The sequence below is a fragment of the Carcharodon carcharias genome, chromosome 4 (assembly GCF_017639515.1).
Source record: "Carcharodon carcharias isolate sCarCar2 chromosome 4, sCarCar2.pri, whole genome shotgun sequence".
NCBI classification, from domain to species: Eukaryota; Metazoa; Chordata; class Chondrichthyes; order Lamniformes; family Lamnidae; genus Carcharodon; species Carcharodon carcharias.
In genome coordinates this window covers 134,988,440-135,015,602 of record NC_054470.1, presented here as the reverse complement: position 1 = coordinate 135,015,602, position 27,163 = coordinate 134,988,440, and the positions used below count along the sequence as shown (strand labels likewise).

At 39.5% G+C, this 27,163-nt stretch overlaps 1 protein-coding gene across 2 annotated transcripts in view; it reads right to left on the bottom strand.

The window, feature by feature from the left end:
• Positions 1-27,163, bottom strand: part of ell2 (elongation factor for RNA polymerase II 2) — a 170,388-nt gene that overhangs the window by 44,470 nt on the left and 98,755 nt on the right. For both annotated transcript variants that reach the window (XM_041186087.1, XM_041186088.1), the window contains exons 6-7: positions 12,736-12,860; positions 6,107-6,200 (exon numbers count right to left, since the gene is read on the bottom strand). In XM_041186087.1, coding sequence (XP_041042021.1) covers positions 6,107-6,200; positions 12,736-12,860 — 219 coding nt within the window. The remainder of the gene's footprint in view (positions 1-6,106; positions 6,201-12,735; positions 12,861-27,163) is intronic.

Sequence of the window (27,163 nt, the reverse complement as noted above, 5' to 3'; positions counted from 1 at the left end):
ATCAAGTGGATCAATTGTCAGTCGGGGAACATTTATGATCATAATATCATAAGGTTTAGGTTTGCTATGGAAGAGGACTAGCAGCAGTCTAGAATAAAAATAATTTATTGGAGAGAGGGGGAAATTTCAATCAGGCGATTGGATATGGTCCTTGTCAATAGGAATCAAAGATTCGCAGGTAAAACTGTAATGGAACACTGGGCTGCCTTTGAAGAGGAGATAGTTTGGGTAAAGTCAAGCTACATTCCCACAGACAGCGTGCATGAGAGGAGGGGGATGAAGCAGGGAAAAAAGTGAAAAGGTGCGTGAGGCAGATGTCAGACTGATAATAAAAGTGAGAACCAGGCTGAATAGGAAGTTCAGAGAGAAAGTGAAAAAAGAAATAAGAGAAGTAAAGACAGTATGAGAAGAGTTTGGCAGCTAAAATGAAAGGGAATCGAAATCTCTTCTATAGGCATTTAAATTGTTAAATGGTGGGAAAGTGAGGAGTGGGCCGATTAGGTGTCAAAAAAAGAAGATTTACGCATGGAGGCAGAGGATATGGTTGAGATATTAAATGAGTACATTGCATCAGTCCTTACTAAGGAAGAAGATGCTTCCAAAGTCTTAGTGAGACAATTGAGACACTGGATGGGCTAAAAATTGATGGTAAGAGGAGGTATTTCAGATCGAGTATCCTTTATCTGAAGCCGTTGGGGCTGATTGCGCTTCTATATTCAGAATTTTTCAGATTTCGGATGGGGGCCTACTTATATTACAATAGCTTAAGCCTAGGCTAGCTATAGTCTACAAGTACTAGGCTGTTTCTCCATTTACCAACTCTCAAGCATACTACTTTTTATCTGATAACACTTACTGCACCTGTAATATATTACAATTCTTTATTAACAAACAAATTAACTGCAAAGGATCTGTTCAAAAAACATTAGGTTTTTTTGGTGCGTTTAGTCTTCGAGTTTACGAATAAAGGGCATTTGACTGTAGAAAGCATGACTGCACTTAAATTTAATATTTCTTCAGGAACAGATGGGATGCTAAGGGAAGCAAGGATGGAAAGGTTGGAGGTACTGGTCATAACATTCCAATCCTCCTTAGATATGGAGGATGGTGCCAGAGGATTGGGGAATTGCAAATATGTTGTTCCAAAAAGGGTGTAAGGATAGCAACTACGAAGCAGTTAGTTTAACCTCTGTGGTGGGAACCCTTTTGGAAATGATAATCCTGATGTCATGAAGAGACTAATGTCTATAATGTTATTGGAAATTATTTTTAAATTAGAATTGTAGTAGGGTCTGTGTCTGTGTGTCTCTTAATTAGATTAAAGCCAGCTAGTCTGGGTGCTTTGATATATAACAGTTTAAGATATTAATTAGATACATGTAAGGAGTGGAAGGTAAAGTGCAATTTGCATTTGTTGAATAAACCATTCAAAAGAATGCTTAAAATCTTACACCTAGCTGGGAGACATCACACAATGTGTTTATGTTACCAATAAAATTGGTGGAATGAAAAGATTATTGTTAGGAGAGGTAAAATTAAAAACCTAGTAATACAGTGGAAAATTTACATTCAAAAGGGGAAGCTAGGTATAAACTGAAAGGAGTCGTGTGTGAAAGTCAGAGGCATTTATGATCTAACCAGCCTGTAAACCTTCGGCAGTGTCTACAAATGAAACAAATTGAAAGGAACTTCATTTTGAATTTGTAAGGTAAAATGTGCTTTGCCTGGTGTCTGTTTAAAGTCTATGAGTTATTGTTGCTTTGGTGAAGATTTGCCTGGGAGTGATTCATTTGGGGATTTGTTTAACAGTTATTATGGTAGTAATTTGTAGACATGTGATGTGTTTAAATTTGTTAAATTAATTAATGTTTAATTTAGTTTTATTTAAAAAACCTCTTGATACTTGGTGGTTTTATTCCTGAATTCAGAGTTGCATCTCAAACTTACCAATTGAAAATATAGATTATGACAATTGTTCAAGTGTCTCTCTGGGATTTAAACAACTCAGCCTTTACCAACTGCTGTGTCATAACACTGGACCAAAGTAAAAGTGACTTGGACAAATAGTCATGTGACAGTACAGAATTTGAGTATTGCTGAAAAAGAGATACATGCTGTTGAAGCTTTTAGTCTTGTGCTCATCAGGACACTTCGCATGAATACCCACAATAAAGGGAATAACAGTTTATACTGCATGAGAAGAGAGTGCTTATTGGTTGCCAAGTGGACTCTGAATGGTAGAGGCATTGCCATGAAGAATGCACCAAGGGACAGTTAACTCAAGCTTTTTTCAAATTCAAACCAGGCAGGTTGACTTTGATTGGTCAAGCCATTGTCATGAAGAATGAACCAGGGAATGGCTGTCCCCGAAGCCTTTTAGTTGAAAAAAGGCGCATTTGTGGGCATGGTCTTTCTGTCGGCAAAGGACAGGGCCTTGTGTGTGAATACATAGAGTTTCCAGCACATGTAATTGAGCCACACTGCAAGCCCGATTGATAATCTTAAAATGTGCTAAGAATTACACTGAAAACCAATCAGGATTGTTAATCAAATGTTGTCCAATTGTGCAATCACATCTAATATTGGACACAATGTTTTGAGTTTTGCAAGTATGGGCTGGTTGGATACGGTCCGTACTTTGCCTGTTGTAAACAGCCAAAGGGATGTTGATGACTAAGCAAAACCTGGGGAACTACCATTCCCTGGTTCATCTCCAATGGCAATGGCTTGGCCAGAGTTGCCTGCGTAGCTTGAAACTGAACACAGGCTTAGCAGTCAAATGCCCCCTGGTGCATTCTCCAATCAACACCCTCTTCTCATGCAGTATTCTTGCAAGGAGTCCAGATAACTGCAAGGTGAAAAGCCTAGATAGCATGTCACTTGGACAGTGTGGCTTAACTAATGAAGGGTAGGGTGAATTTTTTTAATCATGTTCAACTAACCTGATTGAATTTTATGATGTGGTAACAGTGTTTTGCAGCATCTGATGAAGGGGCACGCAACAGGCTTGCAGCAAATTTGAAGCCCATGGAATAAAAGGGAAAGTGGCAGCATGCTAAAGTTGAATGACAGGAAACAGCAGTGGTAAACAGTTGTTTTCCTGACTGTAGAAGGCTATACAATGGGGATTCCCCAGAGTTTGGTAATACCTGCTTTTCTTAATATATATTAATGACCTAGACTTGGGGTTACAGGGCACAATTTCAAGATTTGCCAATGACAAAACTTGGAAGTACCGTGAACTATGAGGAGGATAGTAATGCACTTCAAGACGACAAATAAGCTGGCGGAATGGTCAGACATGCGGCAAATGAAATTTAATGTAGAAAAGTATGAAAGGTTACATTTTGGTAGGAAGAATGTAAAATAAAAGGGTACAATTCTAATGCGAGTCCAGGAGCAGAGACATCTGGGGATATATGTGCACAAATCCTTGAAGCTGGCATGTTGAGAAAGTGGTTAAAAAAGGCATATTGGATACTGGGTTATATGAATTGAGGCATAGGACTGAATTTTTGTGGATGAAACGGGAAGGTTAAATCTGTAAACTTCCTGTTCCTGCAAACCTCTCTCCCTTAAAAAGGTCCCAATCCACCATATTTTCCTTCCAAAGAGACAGAGGCAGGATGGGGTTCGGCCTGTCACCTCCAAATGCAGGCCCAAGATGGCAACGGAGATGAGCAGATGGCAAGGCTGGCAAGTTAGAATGTCCACCTCTGTTTACTCAGACAATGGCCTAGTCGCTGTGATGAATGGAAGGCCCTCAAACCTCTCATTCCTACAGCATCCACATGCCACCTATATGTCATCCATAGTTGTTTACCCAGTCTCCATTATGGGCAGACCTCAGCAACTATGTCTTGGAAATGGACATAAAATAAAAACTCCAACAATCTAATAGAGCTCACACTTGAACAAATGTTATACTAAAAAAAAAGCGCATTTAAAGAAACCATTCAGAAAAAGTTACATTCGCTCAAATGGTCAATCCACTGTAAAAAATACACATCTATTCAGAAACCACATCAAAGACAGATAATCCTTTTAAACCGTCAAACTGTCTACACAGCCCCCTGATGTATAGGTAGTCCTGTAGCATTTAGAATTCAGCCAAGCATTTGTAATGGCCCTAGATGTCAAATCAAACCCTTCCAAATGAAAACAACGAAGACTATCAAAACTGCAAAAACAGATAGCTCTGTTTTTTCCTAAGCTACACCATACGGTCTATCATTCAATGAAGTCCTCAGTAGCAAGTGTCTGTTTGCTTTAAGTGAAAGTTGCAGACCAGTTTTTCTTTTATAATTTAAAGGGCTGTGGACATTTAAGTAACTTCAGATTATTACACTAGAGTTCCCAAGCAGTGTTTTCTTCAGTTTTGAATACATAGTAGCATTTTGCCAAATGGGAAGAGTATCCTCATGCATCTCAACAGTTACACAATGCTGATACATGTAACGGTCATCTTACTGTTGCAGGACAGTGACCTATAATCCTCTAAGGTGTTGGGGGGTGGGGGGTGGTGGTGGTGGGTGGGTGGGTTGGTGGTGGTTGTGGTGAACCACAATGGAGCCTGCAAGGTCGGGAGTGCTGCATCTGGGTGGGCTACCCACATCCTCATCGTACGATAGCCAGAACTGTCAGAAACAGGAATACAAGCAGGAATCCAGCGTCACCCTTCATTTTTAAAAAGGGTTCCCAAGTTGGCCTGACTCAGTAAAAATCCAGGTCAGAGGGTACAAAAGGAAGGAGATGATGATGAACCTTTATGAAACACTGGTTCAACCTTAAATGACGTATTGTGTTCAATTCTGGGCACTGCACTTTAGGAAGGATGTTGAAAGCTTTAGAAAAGATGCAGGAAAGACTTATGAAAACGGTTTTATGAAAATGGTTTTAGAGATGTGGGACTTCAGTGACATGAATAAATTGGAAAACCTATGGTCATTCTTCTTAGAGGAGAGCAGGTTGAGGGGAGATTTGAGAGAGTCATGCAAAATCATGAGGAGTTGAGGCAGAGGAGAGAGAGTAAAAGTTCCCGTTGGTGGAAAGGTCGAGAACCAGAGGACACTGATTTAGGGTGATTGGCAAAAGAACAAGTAGTGACACAAGGAAAAATTTTTTCTTTTAAAAACAGCAAATGGCTAGGATCTGGAATGTACTGCTTGAGAGTGCAGTGGAGACAGATTCAATTGTGGCTTTCAAAAGGGAATTGGATAAGCACCTAAAGAGAAAGAAGTTGCAGGTCGACAGAGAAAGGATGTGGAGTTGCAGTTGTCGAGTTGCTTTTGCAGAGAGCCAGCACAGTCATGACAGGCTGAATGGCTTCTTCCTGTTCTGAAAGAATTCTATGTTTCTATGAGTCAAAGCGCTCTCCTCACGTTGTTAATTTTCCATTAACGATTCTCAGAATTTAGTTTTTCCTTAGTAATCCTATAAGCTCCCATCAAAATTTGAAAGTGTCTTAAATCTCCTTTTAGCATTCTCCGCTCCAGTAAAAATAGGCCCAATATCTCTAATATTCTCATCATCACACAAGATGGAATAAAATAATGGAATCATAAAGGTACCCAAAGAAACTTCTCTCATGTGATGTCAATCTAAATGCTATGCAGTATTGCACAAGATTTAGGTGTCCTATTTTTTCCATAAAGTAATTTTTACTATTCATCTATCAAGAGATATTTGTTGTTCAACAGGTTGGAAGTCAAAAAATGAAAATAGTCTCGCAGAAGCAGAAAGAGTTGAAAACTGTTATTTTTCAACGTTACTCTTACAGCACCCCAGCAAGGCCTCAAAATTCATCTCTTTGTAAAGCAGTTAGGTAATTGCAATGAGGCTTGCTCCCTAGCAGAAGGCACTTAAGGCCTACTTAGAAAGCCTAAAGACAGCTACAAATTTTATTCTATGTTAAAGATTTTATCTGTGGAAGATTTCAAAACCTGTCAGCACATCATGCTTCACGTGGTTTTTTTATATTGGAGAACCACAAACAATTTGCATTAGAAATTGGTAAACAAACCTGCACAATTAGGGTCTACCGATTATGAGCACAGTCTTTGTACAATCTGTAATAATTGTAGACTTGGCAACTGATTTTATTTACCTCTGGTGGAGATGTGGATCCTCTATCTTTAGGGGAGCTTGATGGAACAGGGTCTGCTTGATGGCTATTCGAATTCTGCAGCTGGGATAATTTTCTGTTTCAAAGATTCAGAACACAAAAAAAAGAGTCAGACTCATCTTCCCATCTCAGATCCATGCAGTTAAATCTACTGTTTTCATTACATCCATGTACAGTCAGAATTCTATTTCTGCCAGAAAACAAATTACTGCAATATTCATAACATGAAATGTGTAATGCAGTCTGAAATCCATGAAACTAGCAAAAGTGCACATCAGACAATAGTGGATTTGCTAAATAAAACAAATGTTCCAGAGGAAGTTTTCAGGTGGCCATCTCAGCTAACCTATCATCTTTGTTTCAATGCAAAACAGTTTTAAATATATACCACTGTTTTACCAGTTGTTTTAATGTCAGCAATTTGACTGCTGGCTGCATTGAAGCTAACTAATGTTCAACAGCTTCCACCTTGCATTGTTTGGGGTGTTACTTTTGCAGCATTACTGCAGTCTACTGCCAAGCAAACTTTAACAGATTTCCAAGCTACCCAGTGGATCACTGTTAAAAACTTATGGGAACATTTTAACCCTGCAGGTCTTGGCTTCTCGCCAGGTCAACCTGGTGGCAAGCAGATCCAGGTTCAGAAAGGTTACTTAATAGTTTTTTGTGCTTCCATTGGACCAGGAGGAGCAGGAGTGCTCCGACTTGCCCAATCTTCCCTCTCCTACCCTGATTGAGGATTTCTGAAATCCACTTCTCACCATTTGCCTGACTGTAGTGGTAATCCCTCTGCAGGAAGCCAGCTAGCACTTTCCTGAAGGTCTGAGGGTGTGGTAGGGTGGAGGGATAAAGAGAATGATGGGGCCCACATAGACAAACCTAGAAATTTTAACTCCTGGGTCTCACTCTGCAAAGAACCAGATGGTTTCCCGTCCGGTTTGGTCCATGTCTTAGGAATTTACATTTACTGTGCTAAAATTTACTGACCATTCAGAAACCAGTGAACGCAGTGCAATGTGGAACTAGAGTTCTAATTCATCTTTGCTAGCTTTCATTTCACTGTAAAATAATAGTCAGGGACGAGAACTTGTATAGTAACTGGACTCTTTGTGCTAATGCTGATCATCATCTACAGCTTCTATTTTCTTTAATAGACAATTTTCCTCCAACAAGTAACTCAAATTAAGTGAAACCATAATTTTCACTTCTAGATTAGGCCGACTGACATTCCATTGCACATCTGAATACTCAGATTCCTCAAATACTCTGCCTTCATGCAATACATCTATTTTATTGAATAAGGACTTTAAAGGAAAACAGTTTTGTTATACTATCAGTTTTGGAAAGAAGTTAGGATGTCTTAAAATATTTTCGCGACAAGCTGATTCATGTAGACATACTTGACTTTAAACATTAAACTCTTGCATATAATACCTTAAAAAGTGATTAGCAAAGCAATAAAAACCGTTTAAACTGTGCAAGACCCACACTAGTGCTACCATTTCTCTACATGCTGGATTTGCACAACCAACGGCAATTTCAAGTTATCTTTGACAAGAGTGGTTTCTAGGAAAATCTGATTTTCAAAGTCTTTCTGGCCATTGGCCTAAGCAAATCCCAAAGCTTACTTTGGGGGTTGCCACCATCTGTGCAGAAGGGGCTGGCAGCATGAGCATTGCACTTGTATTTGGCAGTAGTTTATGTTAACAGAGTCAAATTAATATTAGCTCTTGTCACACTGCACAAAACATTGTGAATACATCAATAGAATCCTCAGGTTTCATTTTAACTCATCCAGCATGGGAAATGTTCAGGCAATGTATTAGCAACAAGGTGATATCCAAAAGTAATTTACAATAATCAGTAGAAAATTTTGGTTATCTGGATAACTAGATCTTGGAAATTAATACACCTTGTAGAACCATGCAATGTAAATCATGATAATGAAGATATTGTCACTTTCAAGAACATCTCTTGAATTGGACTTTACGTATTCACTTACTTCATATATTGATTTGCATTACAAGGCAAATTAAATTCTGAAACAAGAATAGCAATCACAATATAGCTGCAATTAGCATCTATTCTGCTCTATTAAGTGTACACACACGAATGGGCAAGTGCAGAAGATTTTAGGTAGAACAGATTAGGATGTGTGGATTGGTATGGGGAATAGAGATGGTGTAGTGTTGAGTGCTTCACATTAACATTTTACAACCCAAGTTTTTAGACTGCGCTACAAAAATGGATCCTGTTGCTTCTCTTCATTAACTAAGGAGTTCTGATGAAAGCTCTATACCGGCTTTCAAAACTTAACTCGCCTTTTTACTTTTCAGATTCTGATGGAGCTGGTATGTATCGCCAGCACTTTTGTTTTTATTTTAGATTTCTAACTTCAAAGCCTTGTCTTCTCCCAAACTGTAATTGAGCACTCTACCCAGTAGGCTCTTTTCCTAATATCTGTTGTGAAATTAACTCTCTTTTAACCAGTTCAGAATATTTTAAAAAATAATTCATAATCTGTTCTATAAAAAAATCATACTGTATATTCTTCAGCTAAGCCGTTCTTTTTCTTTTAACTAAAATTAAGCTTAGTCATTTTTTCCCAAGGCAAATCTTTTGGCTGAAGAACAAAATAAATGCACATTGGACATTATAAAACTTGTGGAAAATAGTTTGGTAATATATAAAGATTTTGTTTTTAAAACATTTCAGCTAACTTTCAAAGAGGTCAAGAATTGGAGGGGGTGGTGAGAATAGGCAAAGACATGGTAAGAAGTCCCCTGCTCTTCTATAATGCCAGAGGTCTTTTATGGACAAGATAATATTATCTTATAATATTATTACAAGTTTAATATTATTTAACATCTCATCTGAAGTACAGCACCTCCAACAGTGCAGTATTCTCTCAGTATTGCACTGAAATCTTAGATTATGTGTTCAAGTTACTGAGTGGAGCTTGTCTCACAACTTTCTAGTTTAGAGGTGAGAATACTAACACTGAACCAAGGATCAAATTCTGATATGAAAAGTAGCTATTCTATCAGCAAATTAAAAAATGGCAAGTGAACTGCATCCTTTGTTATTGACCACATCTACCAAAATAAGTGAAGAGGGCACTCAGGAGAGCACATACCTCTGCCACACTGTTAACTCAATATTACTACAATTACATAGCTCTTCCTTGAAGCTTTCCCATGCCGAGCTGATACACTAACTACAAAGCTGACAAAAATAAATTTTTATTAAAAGCTCCCAACTCATTGAGGCGGCTTCAGGCCGATCCACATTCAACAACCTGCTCTGAAAACTCTGCTCATGTTTTGATAGCTTTGACAAATCCCACTACAGCAGCTGAGAAAATCCACAACATTCAAAAACAAACAATTAATAACATTTAAGCCACAACATTCTGGAAAAAAATTTGCCCTATTTCTCCATGTTAACAGATCCTTTAAAAAATTCCAGGATCCAGATCTGCATCTGTGCCAAAAACTAAGTGATTCTTCCTTCGGCCATACCCTATGTACCACATTTTGTTGAAATTCGACCATCAGTTTTTGAGATATGTTATTTACAGACTAATAGGGTCAAAAACATTACCTCCTCCCACTTTCAGTGGGAGGTAAAAATAATAAACTTGTGGTTCTCTACAGATGCTGAGTTACAGCTCAGAAAAAAAATAAGAGTTTTGTTCAAATCTACCAAGAGCCATTTAAGATATGTACCATTTGACATAAAGCTTATCCTTCTGGTACTAATAACTTGCACAGCTTTACATTCCATTGCATTCGGAATGCCTCCAATGTGACACTGATGACTGTTGGACCAATTGATGCCTCAGCCAATTTACCATTTGCATCAGCCAGGCCCCCAAACAGCAGAGGCAACAGAAGCAATACCGCAAGAAAATTAACAGTGAAGGCCTCAAAGACCCCATCAAGGCAGTTCTTCAGTCAGTGCCTCATTGGCAACTGTCAAACTCCAACCACCAAGAGCTATCAGTGTGCCCACAGTGCCTGGTCAGCCCAAAAGTCCACTATAACAAGCACCTATAAAAAAGGTATTTTCTTTATTGTTTAACAGGATGTGGACGTTGCTGGCTAGGACAGCATTTATTGCCCATCCCCAATTGCCCAAGGTGGTGATGGTGAGCTGCCTTCTTGAACCGCTGCAGTCCATGTTGTGTAGGTATATCCACAGTGCTGTTAGGAAGTTCCAGGAATATGACCCAGGGACAGTGAAGGAACAGCGCTATATTTCCAAGTTAGGATGGTGCATAACTTGGAGGGGAATTTGCAGGTGGTGGTGGTGTTCTCATGCATCTGCTTTCCTCGTCCTTCTAGGTGGTGGAGGTTGTGGGTTTAGAAGGTGCCGTCGAAGGAGCCTTGGTGAGTTGCTGCAGTGCAGCTTGTAAATAATACATACTGCTACCACTTTGTCTTGGATGGTGTCAAGCTTCTTGAGTGCTATTGAAGCTGCACTCATCCAGGCAAGTGGAGAGTATTCCATCACACTCCTGACTTGTGCTATGTAGATGGTGGACAGGCTTTGGGGAGTCAGGAGGTGAGTTACGCTCCACAGAATTCCCAGCGTCTGACCTGTTCTTGTAGCCACAGTTTTTATATGGCTAGTCTAGTTCAGTTTCTAGTCAAAGGTAACTATCAGGATGTTGATAGTGAGAGATTCACCAATGATAATGCCATTGAATGTCAAACAGGGAGGGCAGGGGGCAGCATGGGTGGGAGAGATGGTTGGATTCTCTCTTGTTGGAGATGGTCATTGTCTGGCACTTGTGTGGCACAAATGTTACTTGCCACTTATCAGTCCAAGCCTGAATGTTGTCCAGGTCTTGCTGCATATGGGCACAGACTGCTTCAGTATCTGAGTTGTCGTGAATATCTGAACATTGTGCAATCATCTGCAAATATCTCCACTTCTGACCTTTTGATGGAGGGCAGGTCATTGATAAAGCAGCTCAAGATTGTTTCCTGGTAGAGAGACACTGTGACAGGTTTGACGAAAACAACAAAGCGATACAGGAGCTAACCACCTTTGTACTTCCTTTGTCTACTAACATTTTCAATACTTTTAAGGGAATTGTTTTGTGTTCAAGATAAATGATAGTAGTAGGTATTTCACAGCAAACAAAGCTCCACCTCAGTTTGTCTAAAGATTGTTGCTCTCATGCACCAAGGCAACAGCTGGCTACATATATCCATGTCACTGATCGCACAACTGGACTGTCAATGGAGGAGACCTTAATATGTAATCAACTAAGAATTATTTGTTTCAAATTATTAAAATGTTCTGCACAACATTCATGCTGTTACAAATATTGTGTTCTAGCTTTGATATTTAAAACATTAACTGGAAGATTTTGGATAATACACTGAACTAGGGCCATTTGATGGGTGTAGAAGTAGGAAGAGATTTTGGCTGCTTTTGCATGCTTGGCTTTATCACTCCAACAACACCCATCAATTCTTCAAGAAGCTGAAGCAGTTTTCTTTGAGGTCTCTTAGAATATGTTAGTGATTCATATGGATGATAATAATAAGTGATCTATTAAAATAAATTATTGAATCTCAATGAAATAGTGATTCATTACATATATAGCAGTCAATTACAGAAAAATGCTTCCTGTCAACAGGTTGAAACCAGAACTAAGCATAAATCAAGAAATTTTAACTGCAACTCCAAAGTAAATATAAAATTGTTGAATTCTATATGATCCACAATGCAGTAAATACTTTTTGAGACAAAAAATTCTACTTCTGAAGCAGTAAACATGTGCTATTAAAAACAATTCTCCATCCCCCTCAATAAAGATGCAGAGCTGAATTGTTGACTATCAAGGTAACAAGTCTCATATTGTGCTGGTGCCCTGAATGATCTCTCGTTTGGTTTGCTTGCTGTGTGTTGTCTTATTAAAACTGGGAAATGGTCCCTCACATTCTGCAGACTATTTATCTCAAAGCCTTTTCTCCATAAACATGAGATCATCCAAAACTCTACTGCCTGCATCTTAACTCGCACCAAGGCCCGTTCACTCGTCATTTGTGTTCGCTGACTTAAACTGGCTTGGGTGAAGCAATATCTTGATTTTAAAATTCTCATTAGTGCTTTCAAATCACTCCATGGCCTCATCCCTTCCTATCTCCGTAATCTCATCCAGCCCCTTAACTGAGATATCCACGCTCATCTAATTCTGTATTCTTGAGCATCCATGATCTTAATCATTCCATCATTGGTGTCTGTGTCTCCAGTTGCTTAGGCACTAAGCTCTGGAATTTCCTCCCTACACCTCGCTGTCTCCCTACATTACTTTCCTCCGTTAAGACATTCCCCAAAATATACCTCTTTGACCAAGCTTTTGGTCATCTGATCTAAAATCTCCTTATGTGGCTCAAATCATATTCTGTTTTATAATGCTCCTGAAGTGCCCAGGGACGTTCTACTATATTAAAGGCGCTATACAAATAAGTTGTTGTTGTTGAATATCTTTCAGAACTCTAATCATTGGCTCCACAGTTGCAAAGATTCGAGAATGCTTGCCTTTATTTTTCTTTTAAAAATAAATCCACTAGAACAAATTGAAGTCGATTTACCTGGAAACCACTCTGTCAAACAATTGCCGATCCTCTTCCGAGTAACCAGGCCAGTCCCGCTGAACCTCCTTATACACAAAATCCTTCACAGTATAGGAGTTGTCTTTTGGGTTTATATTAGCCACCTATAAGAAAGCAAGCTTTTATACCAATGGGAACTGTCATCCTAGATTAACTGTATCTAACAAAATAAAAGTAAGGCTATGCCAAAATATTACCCCGATTGATTTTGGGTAGCCAAATAATAGCAAATCAAAAATTAAAATTATCAGTTTCATACAGCTAGCAGCACCCTTTCTGCAAAGGAAGGTCATGAGATCAAGTCCCACTCCAAGAAAGGAACATAAACCTAAGCTGACAGCCTGAGCAGTCCAAAGGCTTTATGGTTAAAGCAAAATCCCATGCATCTGTCCAATGGCTCGGGCAGATTTTATTAAGCTATTTGAAGAATAGGAGCTCACTATACATTCCAGCTATTTCCTTCCCTCAATGAAAATGATCAAAGATTGGCCAACCTGCCATTCATCGCACTGTTGTTTATGAAATCTCCCATGTCTGCTTACTTAATGGTGAAGTGCTATCAGATGTACTATGGTGCAACATAAAGCCAAGACTTTGAGGGAATTTAAAAGAAAATTAAAACAAGTTATGGTGTTATACTAGTTCTAACGAGTTTAGTCTTAAAACCTCTTCCTTGTGATTATAAAACTACTGAGGATGCCTTAAAAGTTCCTTAGTTAAGAATTAACAAACCTTTAACTTTTTCACTGAAAAAAGCTCAACAACAACTGGTCCTGCTCAAGGTGCAACAACAAATACATACCATTTAGGAATTAATTATTTTATATTTTTTAACTTTTCCATCATTTAATCCTGAAGGGAAAAGTTTTTTTTAAAGATTCTATTGGTAAACAAAGGATCAGAAACCAAGGGCGGTTTTAGGCCCCCCTGAAGGAAGGAGACTTGTAAATTGCAGTGTGCAGCTTGTCCCTGACCTTATTGCTCAGTCCCCACCTCTCTAAATTTTGTTTTAGAGGTGTGGGGGGGAAAACGGTGGAGGCATTGGGCGGACCACCAGTCCTTGGGCTGATTGGGACCCCTTAGTGCCCCATCCCACCCCCGCTGCTATTTTACTTGTGGCAAGGAAAGGCCCATGCCAAGCAGGTAGCCCCATAGCTTTCACTGGCTGGGCTGGTGTTGGCAAGGTGGGGTGGGAAAGGCATCTTCTTTGGGGGTCCAAGCAATACGATGAATTCAAAAATGAGTCTCATTGAAGTTCAGTCCCTTGTCACTCTGGGATTTTTCAGTCTTTCATTCTCTTGCCTTTTCACCCTCAAAATTATAGGACCAGATGTGTGAAACACTATATGAAGAAACTATCAAAATACTACAAACTGCCAATTATAAAAAGAGGCAATACTCAAGACATAGGATAAAATTATGCCCATTGGCAGTATTGTTAAGCTCTTCTAACTTAAGGTCATTTGCTTTTACAAAAAATAAAGTATAATGTGGAGATTGGCAAGAGATATTACAATTTGATCCTGACAATTTCATTTAATCCAAAGAGATTAAGAATTACAAAAACTAGAGTTTCTCAGCTACTACACTTTTAACCCACATAAGAATTTAATAACATTTTACAATTAGTTGTTGGGTGGTATAGGACTTGAGTATTGTTGAAAAAAAGAGACATGTCTAAGCTATGTGCCATGCTCATCAGGACACTTCGCAAGAACACCAATATCAGGGGAGAGCAACAATTTATACTGTAGGTGATTAAAGTGCTGATTGGTAGAGGCATTGCCATGGAGAATGCACCAGTGGTGATGACTGGCAGTTAACTGTCAAGCATGGCTTGAAATTTAAACCAGAAAACTTGACTCTGATTAGTCAAGGCATTGCCCTGAGGAATGAGTCAGTGAATGGCTGTCATTTATTTTGTTTAGCTGAAACAAGCGCAATGTGTGTACATGCTCTTTCTATCTGCAAAGAACAGGACCCTGAGTATATGTAGCTTCTGGTACATGGTGAGCAAAATGCTCAGGCCCATTTACCAGGTTGCTGATAAGACCAATCTTATAGTGTATAGAACTGTAAGAATCCCAACATATATATTGACCAATGAAGGTAGACTTGTGGTAGACTGTGGTATAGAACCCCCTGGCGGATTTCTCAACTAGTACATCAAGGAAGGGGAGTTCATTTGACCGTTCTATTTCATGGGTTAATTTGGACACAGGATGGAGCCCATTAAAGACAAGTAAGGAAATTGTTACATGCAGCTGCGGAAATAAACATAGCAAATGTATCATCCACATATTGGAAATATGCGAGGGGTGAGGGAGGTCCAAATTTGTATCTGTTCGTATCCATTGGACCTGACGCTCAACATGTACGGACAGCCTGCTCACAAATAAGCTAAAAGAATGCTTGCTGGGCTTGTGTAAGAGTGAAGAGTTACCTTATGGTATATATGATAGGGTTTGTTCTCATGGTTTGCTACATTCATGTATGTATAGGCTGCCCAAGACACACAAAATTGATGTCTTTTTAAGGCCCATCTTATTTATGTCTGATTCTGCAAAATATGAATTGTCCAAATGGTTGGGTGAATTGTTACAGCCAGTTCTAACCAAGTTTTCCACACACATGACGAGGAACTCCTTCATATTTGTGAAGGCCATACAGAACTTGCATATCGATAGCAATGCTATGCCCACGTGCTCATTTGACAGTGCTAGCCTATTCACCAATGTTCCTCTTTAGCAAGCCATAGATATTTGTATTGCAGCACTATATCACGATAACCTAAACCCGCCACCATTGTGTGAATCAGTATTCATTGAACTTACGAACTCGGCATCTTGCGCAGTTAAGTTCAGCTTCAATAACACTATGAATGCCCAAATAGATGGTGTTCCCACGGGATCCCCTCTAGGCCCAAATCTCGCAAATATCTTTGTTGGATTCTGTGAGAAACGTCTCTTCGATGCAATGGCACCTAACCTCCTACCCCTCGCATATTTCCGATATGTGCATGATGTTTGCTATAGTTAAATCCTCAGCTGCATGTAACAATTTTGTTACATGTCTTAATGGGCTCCATCCTGTGCTCAAAATCATCTTTCAAATGGAACAGTCAAATGAACTCCTCTTCCTTGATGTACTAGTTGAGAAATCTGCCAGGGGGTTCTCTACCACTGTGTACCGCAAGCCTACTCTCACTGATTATATGGGATTCTTACAGTTCCACACGCTATAAGATTGGTCTTATCAGCACTTTGTAAATGGGGCCCAAGCCATTTGCCCACTATGCAAGCTTAATGCTGAAATAGGGCGCACCAAAGGCGTCCTGCAGGATAATGACTACCCTGATCAGGTTATTTCTCACTGTATATCACACAAACTCATGAATGGCCTAAAGCTGTCTTTTCAGCCCTGAAAAGTGCCCAGTCTACCTCAGATCACCCTGAAAGGGCATGGTGTCTCAAAAAGACGTTCTACCTATCACCCAAATGAGTAATGTCGTATATGAATTTCAGTGCCAGTGAGGTATGTAGGTCGTACATCCTTAAGACTGGTGGATTGTATTAAACAGCCTGTACCAGCCGCTGTTCGCAACAGGCAAGGTACAGACCGTACTACCTAGACTGTGCTTGCAAAACTCAAAACAGTGTCCAACATTAGATGTGATTCTGTAATTGGACAACATTTGCTAAATAATCCTCAGCGTGCTATGAGTTACACTGACAACCAATTTAAGATTGTAAGTTGGACTCAGTGTGGCGCATTTGCATGTACTGGAAGCTACATATGTTAATACACAGGGCCCTGTTCTTTGCAGACATAGAACATGTGCACACATTGCACCTGTTTCAACTAAACAAAACAAATTATGGCCATTCACTGACTCATTCCTCAGAGCAATGCCTTGACCAATCAAGGTCAAGCTGTCTGGTTTAAATTTCAAACAATGCTTGGCAGTTAACTGTCATGCACCATCACTGGTGCATTCTCCATGGCAACGCCTCTACCAGAGCTCACTTGCCAACCAATCAGCACTCTTTTCACGTACACTAAATTGTTGCTTTCTTATATTGGTATTCTTGCAAAGTGCCCTGACGAGCACAAGGTGAAAAGCTTAGACATCTGTTTTTTCAGCAATTTTACAATTCATACCATATGCTGACAGCTACAATAAATATATTTTTACTTCAAAGCCAGTTTCCCTGGATGATTAGCGAGAACTACTTCACAATCCGTGCAGTCATTAAGTATACATTTGGTACTAAATCTTATTGATAACTTATTTTACTTGATTAGAGGAAAAAATACACCCAAGGACCCCAATCTTATGTTCTATCCGGCAATTCTTACTGGAAAGCAAGTGTTAAAATAAAGGCAAGATCAGACTCAGTTGTAGCACTCAAGGTTTGGCTGCCTAGTTAGCAATTAAATGGATACATAAAAATGGCCACTTGTCATTGGAATGGTTGTACTGGAATATTGATTCCGTAGAATGGTTTTCCCCTTTGCTGGGAGGTGGGTTTTGAGCAAGCTGATTTTTTTTGTAATTAACATATTAGTTTTCATAGTATACTTGGGGTGGACAGTAGCATTAGAGAAAAGGTCACTATTTAAAAAATAATTTCTAGAAAACACAGTGGCAAAAAACAAAAAGATAAATGGACAACAATGGTCTAGCATTAGCTGTGGGAAAACTCTTATAATCCATAATTTAAGATAAATTAGTGAGCATTAAAAATATGTGGGTTAATCAAAGCCAGCCATCACAGATTTATTAAAGGTAAGTCACCTGTCAGAAATTTAATGGCAGGATTTTCAGGTCATCGGGCGGGCGCAGTGGACAGGCCCGCAAGCAGTCAGGAAATGGCCCGCTGCCCGCGATTGGCCCCCGACCATGATTTCATGCTGGCTGGCCAATTAACGGCCCGCCAGCATGAAAGGCATGCTGAGAAACTCAGTGCTGCTGGGGTGGAGGCGGGAGATACACAAAATGGGAGGAGGGCGATCGCTGAAGTCAGCACAGGCGTGGGGGAGCACACAATGAAAGCTCCCTGAAGGCAGAGAGCTGCCTCTGGGAGCTGAAGTATTTTAAACCAATGAATGAAGTTTTTAAGATTCCAGAAAAAATGTCCACAGAGCAGATTCACTCACTTTAGCATTTGGTTTGAAAAATTCTGCCCCCTAATTTTTAAAAAAAATTTAATTACAGAAACCTCATTCCACCCGTGGATGAGGTTTCCTCAAAAATCCAAAGGCCACCTGGCCAATTCGCCCGCTCGCCAATGTTGGACGGGCAGTGAAAATCACAGGTCATTAATTGATTAATGGCCTTAATAAGCCTCTTAATTGTTGGCAGGCATGCTGCTGACTCTCGTGCGTGCGTGCTGACCGAAATATCATGCGAGTGCGCGATGATATTGGGGCGCTCACCTGATGTCATCATGTGCTATTTCACACTTGGGCATGTTGGGAAATCCTGCCCAATGAGTCTTTTTGGTTGTGAGTGACTGAACAGATGATGGGACTACAGTAGATGCAGTATGTATGGATTTTCAGAAGATGCTCAATAAGGTGCCACATAAGAGGCTTGTTAGAAAAATGCAGGTGGATGGTACAATAAATTTTCATCCATGCTGTTACAATTTAAACTGGTGTACAGCAAACAGAATCAGAGTAAATGGTGTTGCTCAGACAGGAAGCTGTGTTAATCAGGAGTCAATGTTAGGTCCACTTTTCTTCTTGATGTGTGATTGGGACTTGGGTATAGGTAACACAATAGAAACATTGACATAAAACGTGAAAAAATTCAAAGAAGCAAGGAGGCGATTAAGCAATCAAGAAGACAGAATCGGCTGACACATGGCATTTGCAAGTTAATTTGCTAAGTGTGTAGAAATTCATTCCTTGTTTTTTCTTCCAAAACGTGCGTATACACTTAATGGAAAGACACCAAAGAAAGCAGATGAAGAGACACACCCAGGAATTCAAATAAATATAGAATACACTTAAAGTGCAAATGCTAACAGATAAAGGCCAATGACATTGTGTTTCTTTTGAAAATGTCTAAGAATGTTATTTATATATTTTTTCTATTTGTCCATGCGATGTCGGCATCGCTGGCTGGGCCTGTATTTACTGCCCATCCCCAATTGTCCTCGAGGTGGTAGTGGTGAGTTGCCTTTTTGAAGTCCATGTGGCATAGGTACAACCATTGTGCTGTTAGGGATTGAGCAAAAGGATTTTGACTCAGCAACAGTGATATTATTTCAAAGTCAGGACAGTGAGTGGACTTCCAAGTGGTGGTGTTCCCATGTGTCTGCTGCCCTTGTCCTTCCAGATGACAGCAGTCGTGGGTTTGGAAGGTGCTAAGAAGCTTTGGTGAGTTGTTGCAGTGCATCTTGTAGATGGTACACACGGCTGCCATTGTGCATCAGTGGTGGAAGGAATGAATATTTGTGGATCGGGTGCCATTCAAGCAGGCTTTGACCTGGATGGTGTCAAGCTTCTCCAATGTTGTTGCAGTTGCACTCATCCATGCAAGTGGAGAGTATTCCATCAGTCCTAACCTGTGTCTTGTAGATGGTGAACACATATTGGAAAGCCAGGAAGTGAGTTATTTGCCACAGGATTCCTAGCCTCCAATGTGCTCTTCCAGAAGTATTTGGTATAGTCCCTCACAAGGTAAAGCTGAAGCTCATGGAATTCAGGTCAATAATTTGTCCTCGATAGCAAATTGACCAGAGTGGCAGCAAATAAATAACCGGCAGACACTAATTGGAAGGATGTGACTAGTGGCATCCTGCAAGAGTCTGTGTAGGGGCCTCAAATATTCACTATTTATTAATGACTTAAGATGATGGACCAGCAAGCCATATTTCCAAACTTGCTGACGCCACAAAGATAGGCAGTTTTGTAAGCATAAAGTTACGAAGGAATGCTGAATGATTAAATGACTGGGTAAAATTGGCAAATACATTTTAATGCAGGCAAACGTGAGGTCATCTACTTTCAATCTGAAAAGGATAGAACAGGATGCTTTCTGAATGGTGAAAAGCTGGAAACAAAGATTCAAAGAAACATTGAGATCCAGGCACATAAATAATTAAAATGCCTTACAGGCACAGAAAATAATCAAAAAAAGTTAACATCCTTTATATTTAAAGGGTTAGAATACAAGGGAATAGAAATCATGCTTCAGCTATACACAGCCCTGGTTAGACCGCACCTGAAGTGACTGTGATTGGTTCTAGGCATCACACCTTAGGAAGGATATTTGGGGGAGGCTGTGGCATAGTGATATTTTCAATGGACTGGTATTCCAGAGACCCAGGATAATGCTCTGGGGACCTGGGTTCAAATCCCACCACAGCAGATGGTGAAATTTGAATTCCATAAAAATCTGCAATTAAAGTCTCATGATGACCATGAAACCATTGCTGATAATTGTAAAAACCCATCTGGTTCACTAATGTCCTTTAGGGGACGGAAACCTGGCCTACATGTGACTCCAGACTCTCAGAAATGTGGTTGACTCTTAAATGCTCTTTGAACAAGGGCAATTAGGGATGGGCGATAAATGCTGATCAAGCCAGTGATGTTCACATCCCATGAACAAATATAAAAAAAAATTACGCTGGCCTCCAAAGGAGTGCAGTGTGAGTTTACCAGAATGATACCTGGGCTCGAAGGAATAATTATGAAAAGGGATTACACAAAAAGATGTTCTGCCTACCACACAATTGTGCAATGTTGTGTATGAAGTTCAGTGCTGGTGCAATGCCAGATATGTAGGCCAAACACCCCAATGATTGGCTGATTGAATAAAACAGCATGTTCCTTCGGTTGTTCATAATAGGCAGAGTACAAACCATACTCAACTAGACCATGCTTGCAAAACTAAAACTAAAGTGTCTACTGTTAGATGTGATTCCGCGATTGGATAGCGCTGAGTACTCTAATAGCTGCACTAACAACCAATTTAAGATATTAGTTGAGATTGTAATGGACCTCATTTATGCTTGCTAGATGTGACATATTTTCATACACAGTGTCCCGTTCTCTGCAAAGAAAAGGAATATATTCAAGCCTTGAGCCTTTTTTGAATTACTCGGCAACTTGGGGAGCCTGTAGTTCCCTGTTGCTTTCTTCATAACAGCGCCTCTGCAAATCAGGATCAACTTGCCAATCAATCAGCACCCTTTTCTCCTGTAGTATAAACTGTTGTGAAAGCTGGAAATTTGGTATTCTTGTCATGTCCTATTGGGTGCAAGATGAAAAGTTTTGGCGACATGTCACTCCTTTCAACACAACATTGTATCCTGTGCTCATTAATGTGTTATCTTCAGCACCTGGGTAATTACTTGGTGGAAATTCAGGCAGACTGCAATCAGCCAGGTTAATGCCTTAGCAGCACAGCTGAAAATAACCCCCACAACTGAGCAATAATTAGGTATGGTTTCCAATTTGTTGCATTCTTCCTTTTGTAATACATCTTTTCAGGATTATGCTACAGCATTAATTTGTGGAAATTGCCTTTAGTCATTGCAGAGAATCTGCTTTCCTTGGAAATAAGTTAATTAATCAAAACCAAACCCAAAATGAAATAACATCTTTTTGGCACAGAAATTATTCCAAGAGAAGGCAAAGGAAATACAACGGTTCAGAGTAGGTGTCAACCCTCCAGGATACTGCTAAACACAATCCTGGAGAAAAATCATAGGGACATTAAAAAAGTGTGCATGAATTTTTCATTTCCACTTAACATCCATGATATGAGTAATGGGAGATAGTACAAAAAGGCTGTCCAACTGGCAATCAAGCATCATTCCACTGAGTAATTATTTTCCAATTAGGGTGGGAAGGCAGTGCTCTGCAAGTGACCAATGGTGACTGTGTGGTGATGGGGAGATTGGAGGCAGGAGGTCATGTTATGAAATGTCCAGGAATATATGCAGAGTTGGTAACCATAGTTTAGACAAATTCAGTAAGGAAATTGAAAAGTTTCAACCTTCATTAATAGCAATAACTACACAAGTGAGTGACCTTATGTAAGATTCCAAATTCAAAAAAAATTGTGAACAGCCACTCAGAGCAAGCAATCATTGAGTTACGTAAATTGGAAAAAAAATAAATAACTCTTTAGGTGCAAAAATTATCCAATTTAAGCTTTCCTCTATTTTATAACTAGTGTAGCATTGTGCTTGCTACTTGCCAAGCAGCTGTATTATTTTAATAAGCTTTTCAAACAAGAAATGATGGAAAGCTCCAGTCTCAGCCATAATGCTCAAAGTGCCAAGTAACCACAAGGGAAGCATTTATCCTCACAAACAAGGAATCTATCTCTGGTCACTTTCTCCTGAAATCGGTTGAATCAAAAGAATCAGCAATTTATCACTTCTTTAGTAAAATATGCCTGATTTAGAATTCAAAAAAGTGGAGAAATTCTCATTTAAATAAAAAAAAACTTGCATTCTTTAAAATGTAATTGGCTATGAAATATTTTGTGACTTCCTAAGTGTAGCCACTGTTAATTAAGCAAAAGTGGCAACCAATTTACACGTTGTAGGCGGAATATAGGATGTCATATTTTTGGATTAGTAACCATTTATTTTCTTCACTGAAAGGATTGAATTAGTTTACAGGAAAGACAGTGACAGCTTTCACAACCTCAGGATTTCCCAAAATGCTTTACAGCCAATAAGTACTTTTATGAACTGTAGTCACTGCTTTAATGTATGAATCATAGAATGTTACACAGCATAGATGATAGCCATTCAGTCCATCCAGCTCAAGCTGGCTCTCGCAAAAAGCAATTTAGCTGGTCCCACTCTCCCCACAACACCCCCCCCTCTTTTCCTCGCAGTACTGCAAATTTACCCTCTTTAGGTGGCTTCCCCAATTCCCCTTTGAAAGCTATGATTGAGTTTGCCTCCACCACCTTTTCAGACAGTACATTCCAGATTGTGAGCACTTGCTGTGTAAAAAAGTTTTTGCTCATGTTGCTGTTGGTTCTTTTGCCAACCATCTTAAATTTGTGCCCTGTGGTTCTAAATCTTTCCGCCACTGGGAAGTTACTCTCTACCTACTGCTAATGATTTTGAGCGTCTCCATCAAATCTCAAGAAGCTCTGAAGAAGGGTCATACGGACTCGAAACCCTGTTTACCCTGTTTCTCTCTCCACAGATACTGTGGACCTGCTGAGTTTTTCCAGCATTTTCTGTTTTTGCTCCTCTCAATCTTTTCATCTCTAACAAAAAATAACCCCAGCTTCTCCAAACTATCTACATAACCAAAATCCTTCAACCCTGGAATCAGTCTTTTAAATCTTTTCTGCATCCGCTCTAAAGTCTTCACCATCTTTCATTAAGTGCAGTGCTCAGAATTCAACACTGTCCTGCAGTTGAGGCCAAACCGGTGTTTTATAAAGGTTCATCATTACTTCCTTGCTTTTGTTTTCTATACCTTGATTTATAAAGCCCAGGACACCATATGCCTTTTGAACCACTTTCTCAACCTGCCCCAATACCCACAATGATTTGTGCACATAAATCCCAGGTCTCTCTGTACCTACACTCTGGTTTAGAATTGTACTCATTTTACATTGCCTCTCTTCAGTCTTCTGACCAAAATATATCAGTTCGTGCTTTCCTGCATTAAATTTCATCGACCACATATCTGCACATTCCACCAGCCTGTTTAATAGGTTCCCGAAGTCCATCATTACCCTTCCCACAGTTCAATATAATTCCAAGTTTTCCATCATTGTACAGGGGACAATAAAGTCCAAGTCATTAATATAGATCAAGAAAAACAGGAGCCCTTGTACTAATCAGCAGAGAACACTTTATACCTTCCTCCAGTCCAAAAAACAACCATTCACCATTGCTCTCATTTCCTGTCACTTAGCTAATTTTGCATTCATGCTGCACTGTTCCTTTTACTTCATCTGTAAGATTCCAGGGGAAATCCCTACATTGGGCTTTCTTACTAATTACTGAAAATACTTATGACTGGCTGTACTTTCCTTTAATTTCATTGTTACACTTAATCTTATACTGAATTATTTTATTTCTGCTTGTGATACATCTAGGGTAAAAGTGGCCGAGAGATGACTTGGTGGTCTGATCAAATGTTAAAAAGGTAGACTTCAGCAGAAATCTAGCAGAGCATGAAAATAGATAGGTTGCTGCTTGAAAACTGAAAGATAAAAAATACCTTAGGGGAACCTCAGAGATCCAAATGTGTGTAGAGCCAAGACAAAATTGCTAAGCATCAAGTTCACCATGTTTGTCTTGCTTTAGTCAAGCTTGGCATTGGAATGTTTATGAGCTGATAGAGGAGTTCGAATGTGGGAAGTCAGAGATCTTGAGAGTTTGACCTGGCTAGACAGGCAGATGGATAAATGACATCTTTTGTAATTGGGCTATTCAAATGATAGTGAGGTAATAATTGGGTTAAATCAATCTCCATATGCTTTGTTTACACAGCAAAGTCTAAGAGGAAATTTCCCCAAGCACCGGAATTGCAGATGTTTTAAATGTTGCATTGATTGATGCAGCTATATCTGGTGCATGACCGGGGAGTAGTTATGTGGAGTTTGTGCTTCCATCCAGGATGTAATGGTAATCCTGTTATGCTTTGATACTACTGCTCAGACATCAATACATGTCAAATCTTACTCATACGGAATAAAATATAGCCACTGTCACCAATAAGGGTCATCACTTTGATTCAATTCAGAATAAGAATAAAAGGATAGAGAGTTAATTGATGGATATCCTGAATTCCAACACATGGGCTTCAACTTGACTGGCAAACCTATCTGGCATTTTATCAAAGGCCTTTTGGAAGCCAATGTGCACCAACTGCATTATCCTCATCAACCCTCTCCATTAGCTTATCAAAAAAGTTAATCAAGTTAATGAAACATGATTTGTCTTCAACAAACTGAAGTCACACATAGTTTAAAAGAGAAAGCAGGCTACAGGTATGGAAGAATGTGCAGTAAAACGTAGGCTAGGTTTGGGATGCCACAACTGAGTCCAGTTTGACAAATATAAAAAGGAACAGTTTCTCTCATCCCAGTCCATTAACCAGGATGAAGGAAGACACTAATCAATTACTAATTTTGCTGCAAATGGGCATAGATAGAGGTGCCTGCAGGGAATATACTCCTGAAAAAGAAGGCAGTGTAGATTGACAGGTATATGGGTGAATTTCTGCTCAAGGTCTGCTGGGTGAAATCCATGCACCACCCTTTTGCTTCCATGACTCTAAGTTAATTCGTAAAACAAAATCAGTGGTCAAGATCAGTGAAATTTTAGTAACTATTTAAATTTTTTTCATTGCAACCCTAATGCTTTATTAATTTTCCAAATTAAAGTCAATACATTAACACATATTGCATATATTTAGAGTAGATGAATAAGGTGACAATTCATGGAAAGTTGCATGCTCTGCTCTGCCAGGCTCTGAATTCAACAAAACCATTTTAGGAGTTGGTAAGAGGGACCTGTAATAAACATACCAGTGTCTGCTCCAAAAATCAGCACTAGTATAGTATTGCAGCTTTGAGACACAACACACATTCCCACGCCAAAACCACTGGTTGGTTGATTTGTTTTCTCTTCTGAAAATGATCTGCACCAGTTGGAAAGTAATATTTTTAAATACCCAAGTTAAAAAAGCAATCATTGTCTCATATTCTAATGGCTTCCAGCTTCAGCAGCAGAAGGAATAAAAACAAATCAATAAATGCAGCCTCAAACCAACTGTTGTTCCTAAATGTTCCCACTGCACTTTATAGGGCACTTCAAAGCCACCCTGACAATGCAATTCTGCTCCAATTCTGGACGATGATCTCTCAACACTTTCCCGCAACCCTAGAGATTTTCCAATCCTGAATATTTGTCCAAAACGCACTAAACGTTCCTTCCCCCAGAGATCAGTTTCTAGGTCCCAGCAAGCAAATGGTTTACCAAATGCCCAAGCCCACTCACTCTCTAAACTGGTTTCATTTGAATACTGTACTTGGCCTCAACTTCCCAATTGTAGCGGCATGATTTATAAAAAAATGTACATATACTCAGGACATAGTAAAAAGTAAACAATGTATGCCTAGAGCTGTATGCACATAACATTTGCCATGGACAGTCCTAGATCTTCCTCTTCTCACACCCCCAACACAGTCAGCAATTATTCCACGATGTTACTGCATTAGATATAAAATTTTGCTTCTAAAGTAAATCAAACTGCTCTGGCTATAAATAAACTGTGTAAAATACTTGACAGTATGTTGACCTCGCAGTAAGCAGCAGCAACATATGGGACAGTTGTCCTGAAGTCAGAAAAGGCTACATTATACTGCAGTTTCCATATCCTCTCCTCCAACATTTCCAAAGATAGCCAAGACCAGGACTGTTGGTATTGAAGGTTGATAGGATATATAGTTACACTATGACAGCTATGACTCTGCAAATGTTGTACAAGATTTACACCACATCCCAAGTAGGGAAGGCAGACCTAGTGGTAAGACTATCATAATTAGTTTAATTGTATTAGAACACTCAGCACTTTGCATTCCGTCGCCCCGTCTAATAATGCTATGGCAACTAAATTTGCTGATGACACAAAGATAGGTAGGAAAGTAGCTTGTCAAGAGGACAATGTGTACAGAGGGATTTAGATAGTTAAAGTGAGTGAGCAAAATTCAGGCATTTGGAGTATAATATGGGAAAATGTGAACTTGTCCACTTTGGCAGGAAGACTAGAAAAGCAGCATATTTTTTGAATGGAGAGACTGCAGAACTCTATAGTACAGAGGGGTCTGGGTGTCCTGGTACATGAGTCACAAAAAGGTGATATGCAGGTGCAGCAAGAGATTAGGAAGACAAATGGAATGGAATTGAGTATAAAAGTAGGAGTATAAAAGTTGGGCATTAGTGAGATCTACTTCTGGAATACTTTGTACAGTTTTGGTCTACTTACTTAAGAAAGGATATAATTGTTTTAGAAACAGTGCAAATAAAGTTCATTTGATTGCTTCCTGGGATGAAGGGCCTATCTTTTGAGGAGAGGCTGAGCTTAAATCCGTTGGAGTTTAGAAAATGTAAGGTTATTGAAAAATAAGATCCTGAGGGGACTTGACAGCATGCATGCTCAGAGGATGGTCCGTCTTGTGGGGTAGTCTAGAACCAGGGCACAGTTTAAAAATTAGGGGGCCCCCATTTAAGATTGAGATAAGGAGAATTTTTTTTCTTTCAGGCAGTCATTGGTCTGTGGCATTCTCTTCCCCAGAGAAAGCATTGGAAGCTGGGTCATTGAATATATTCATGGCCAAATTAGATAGATTTTTGATCAGCAAGGTAATTAAAGGGTATATGGGGGGCAGGGAGGGCAG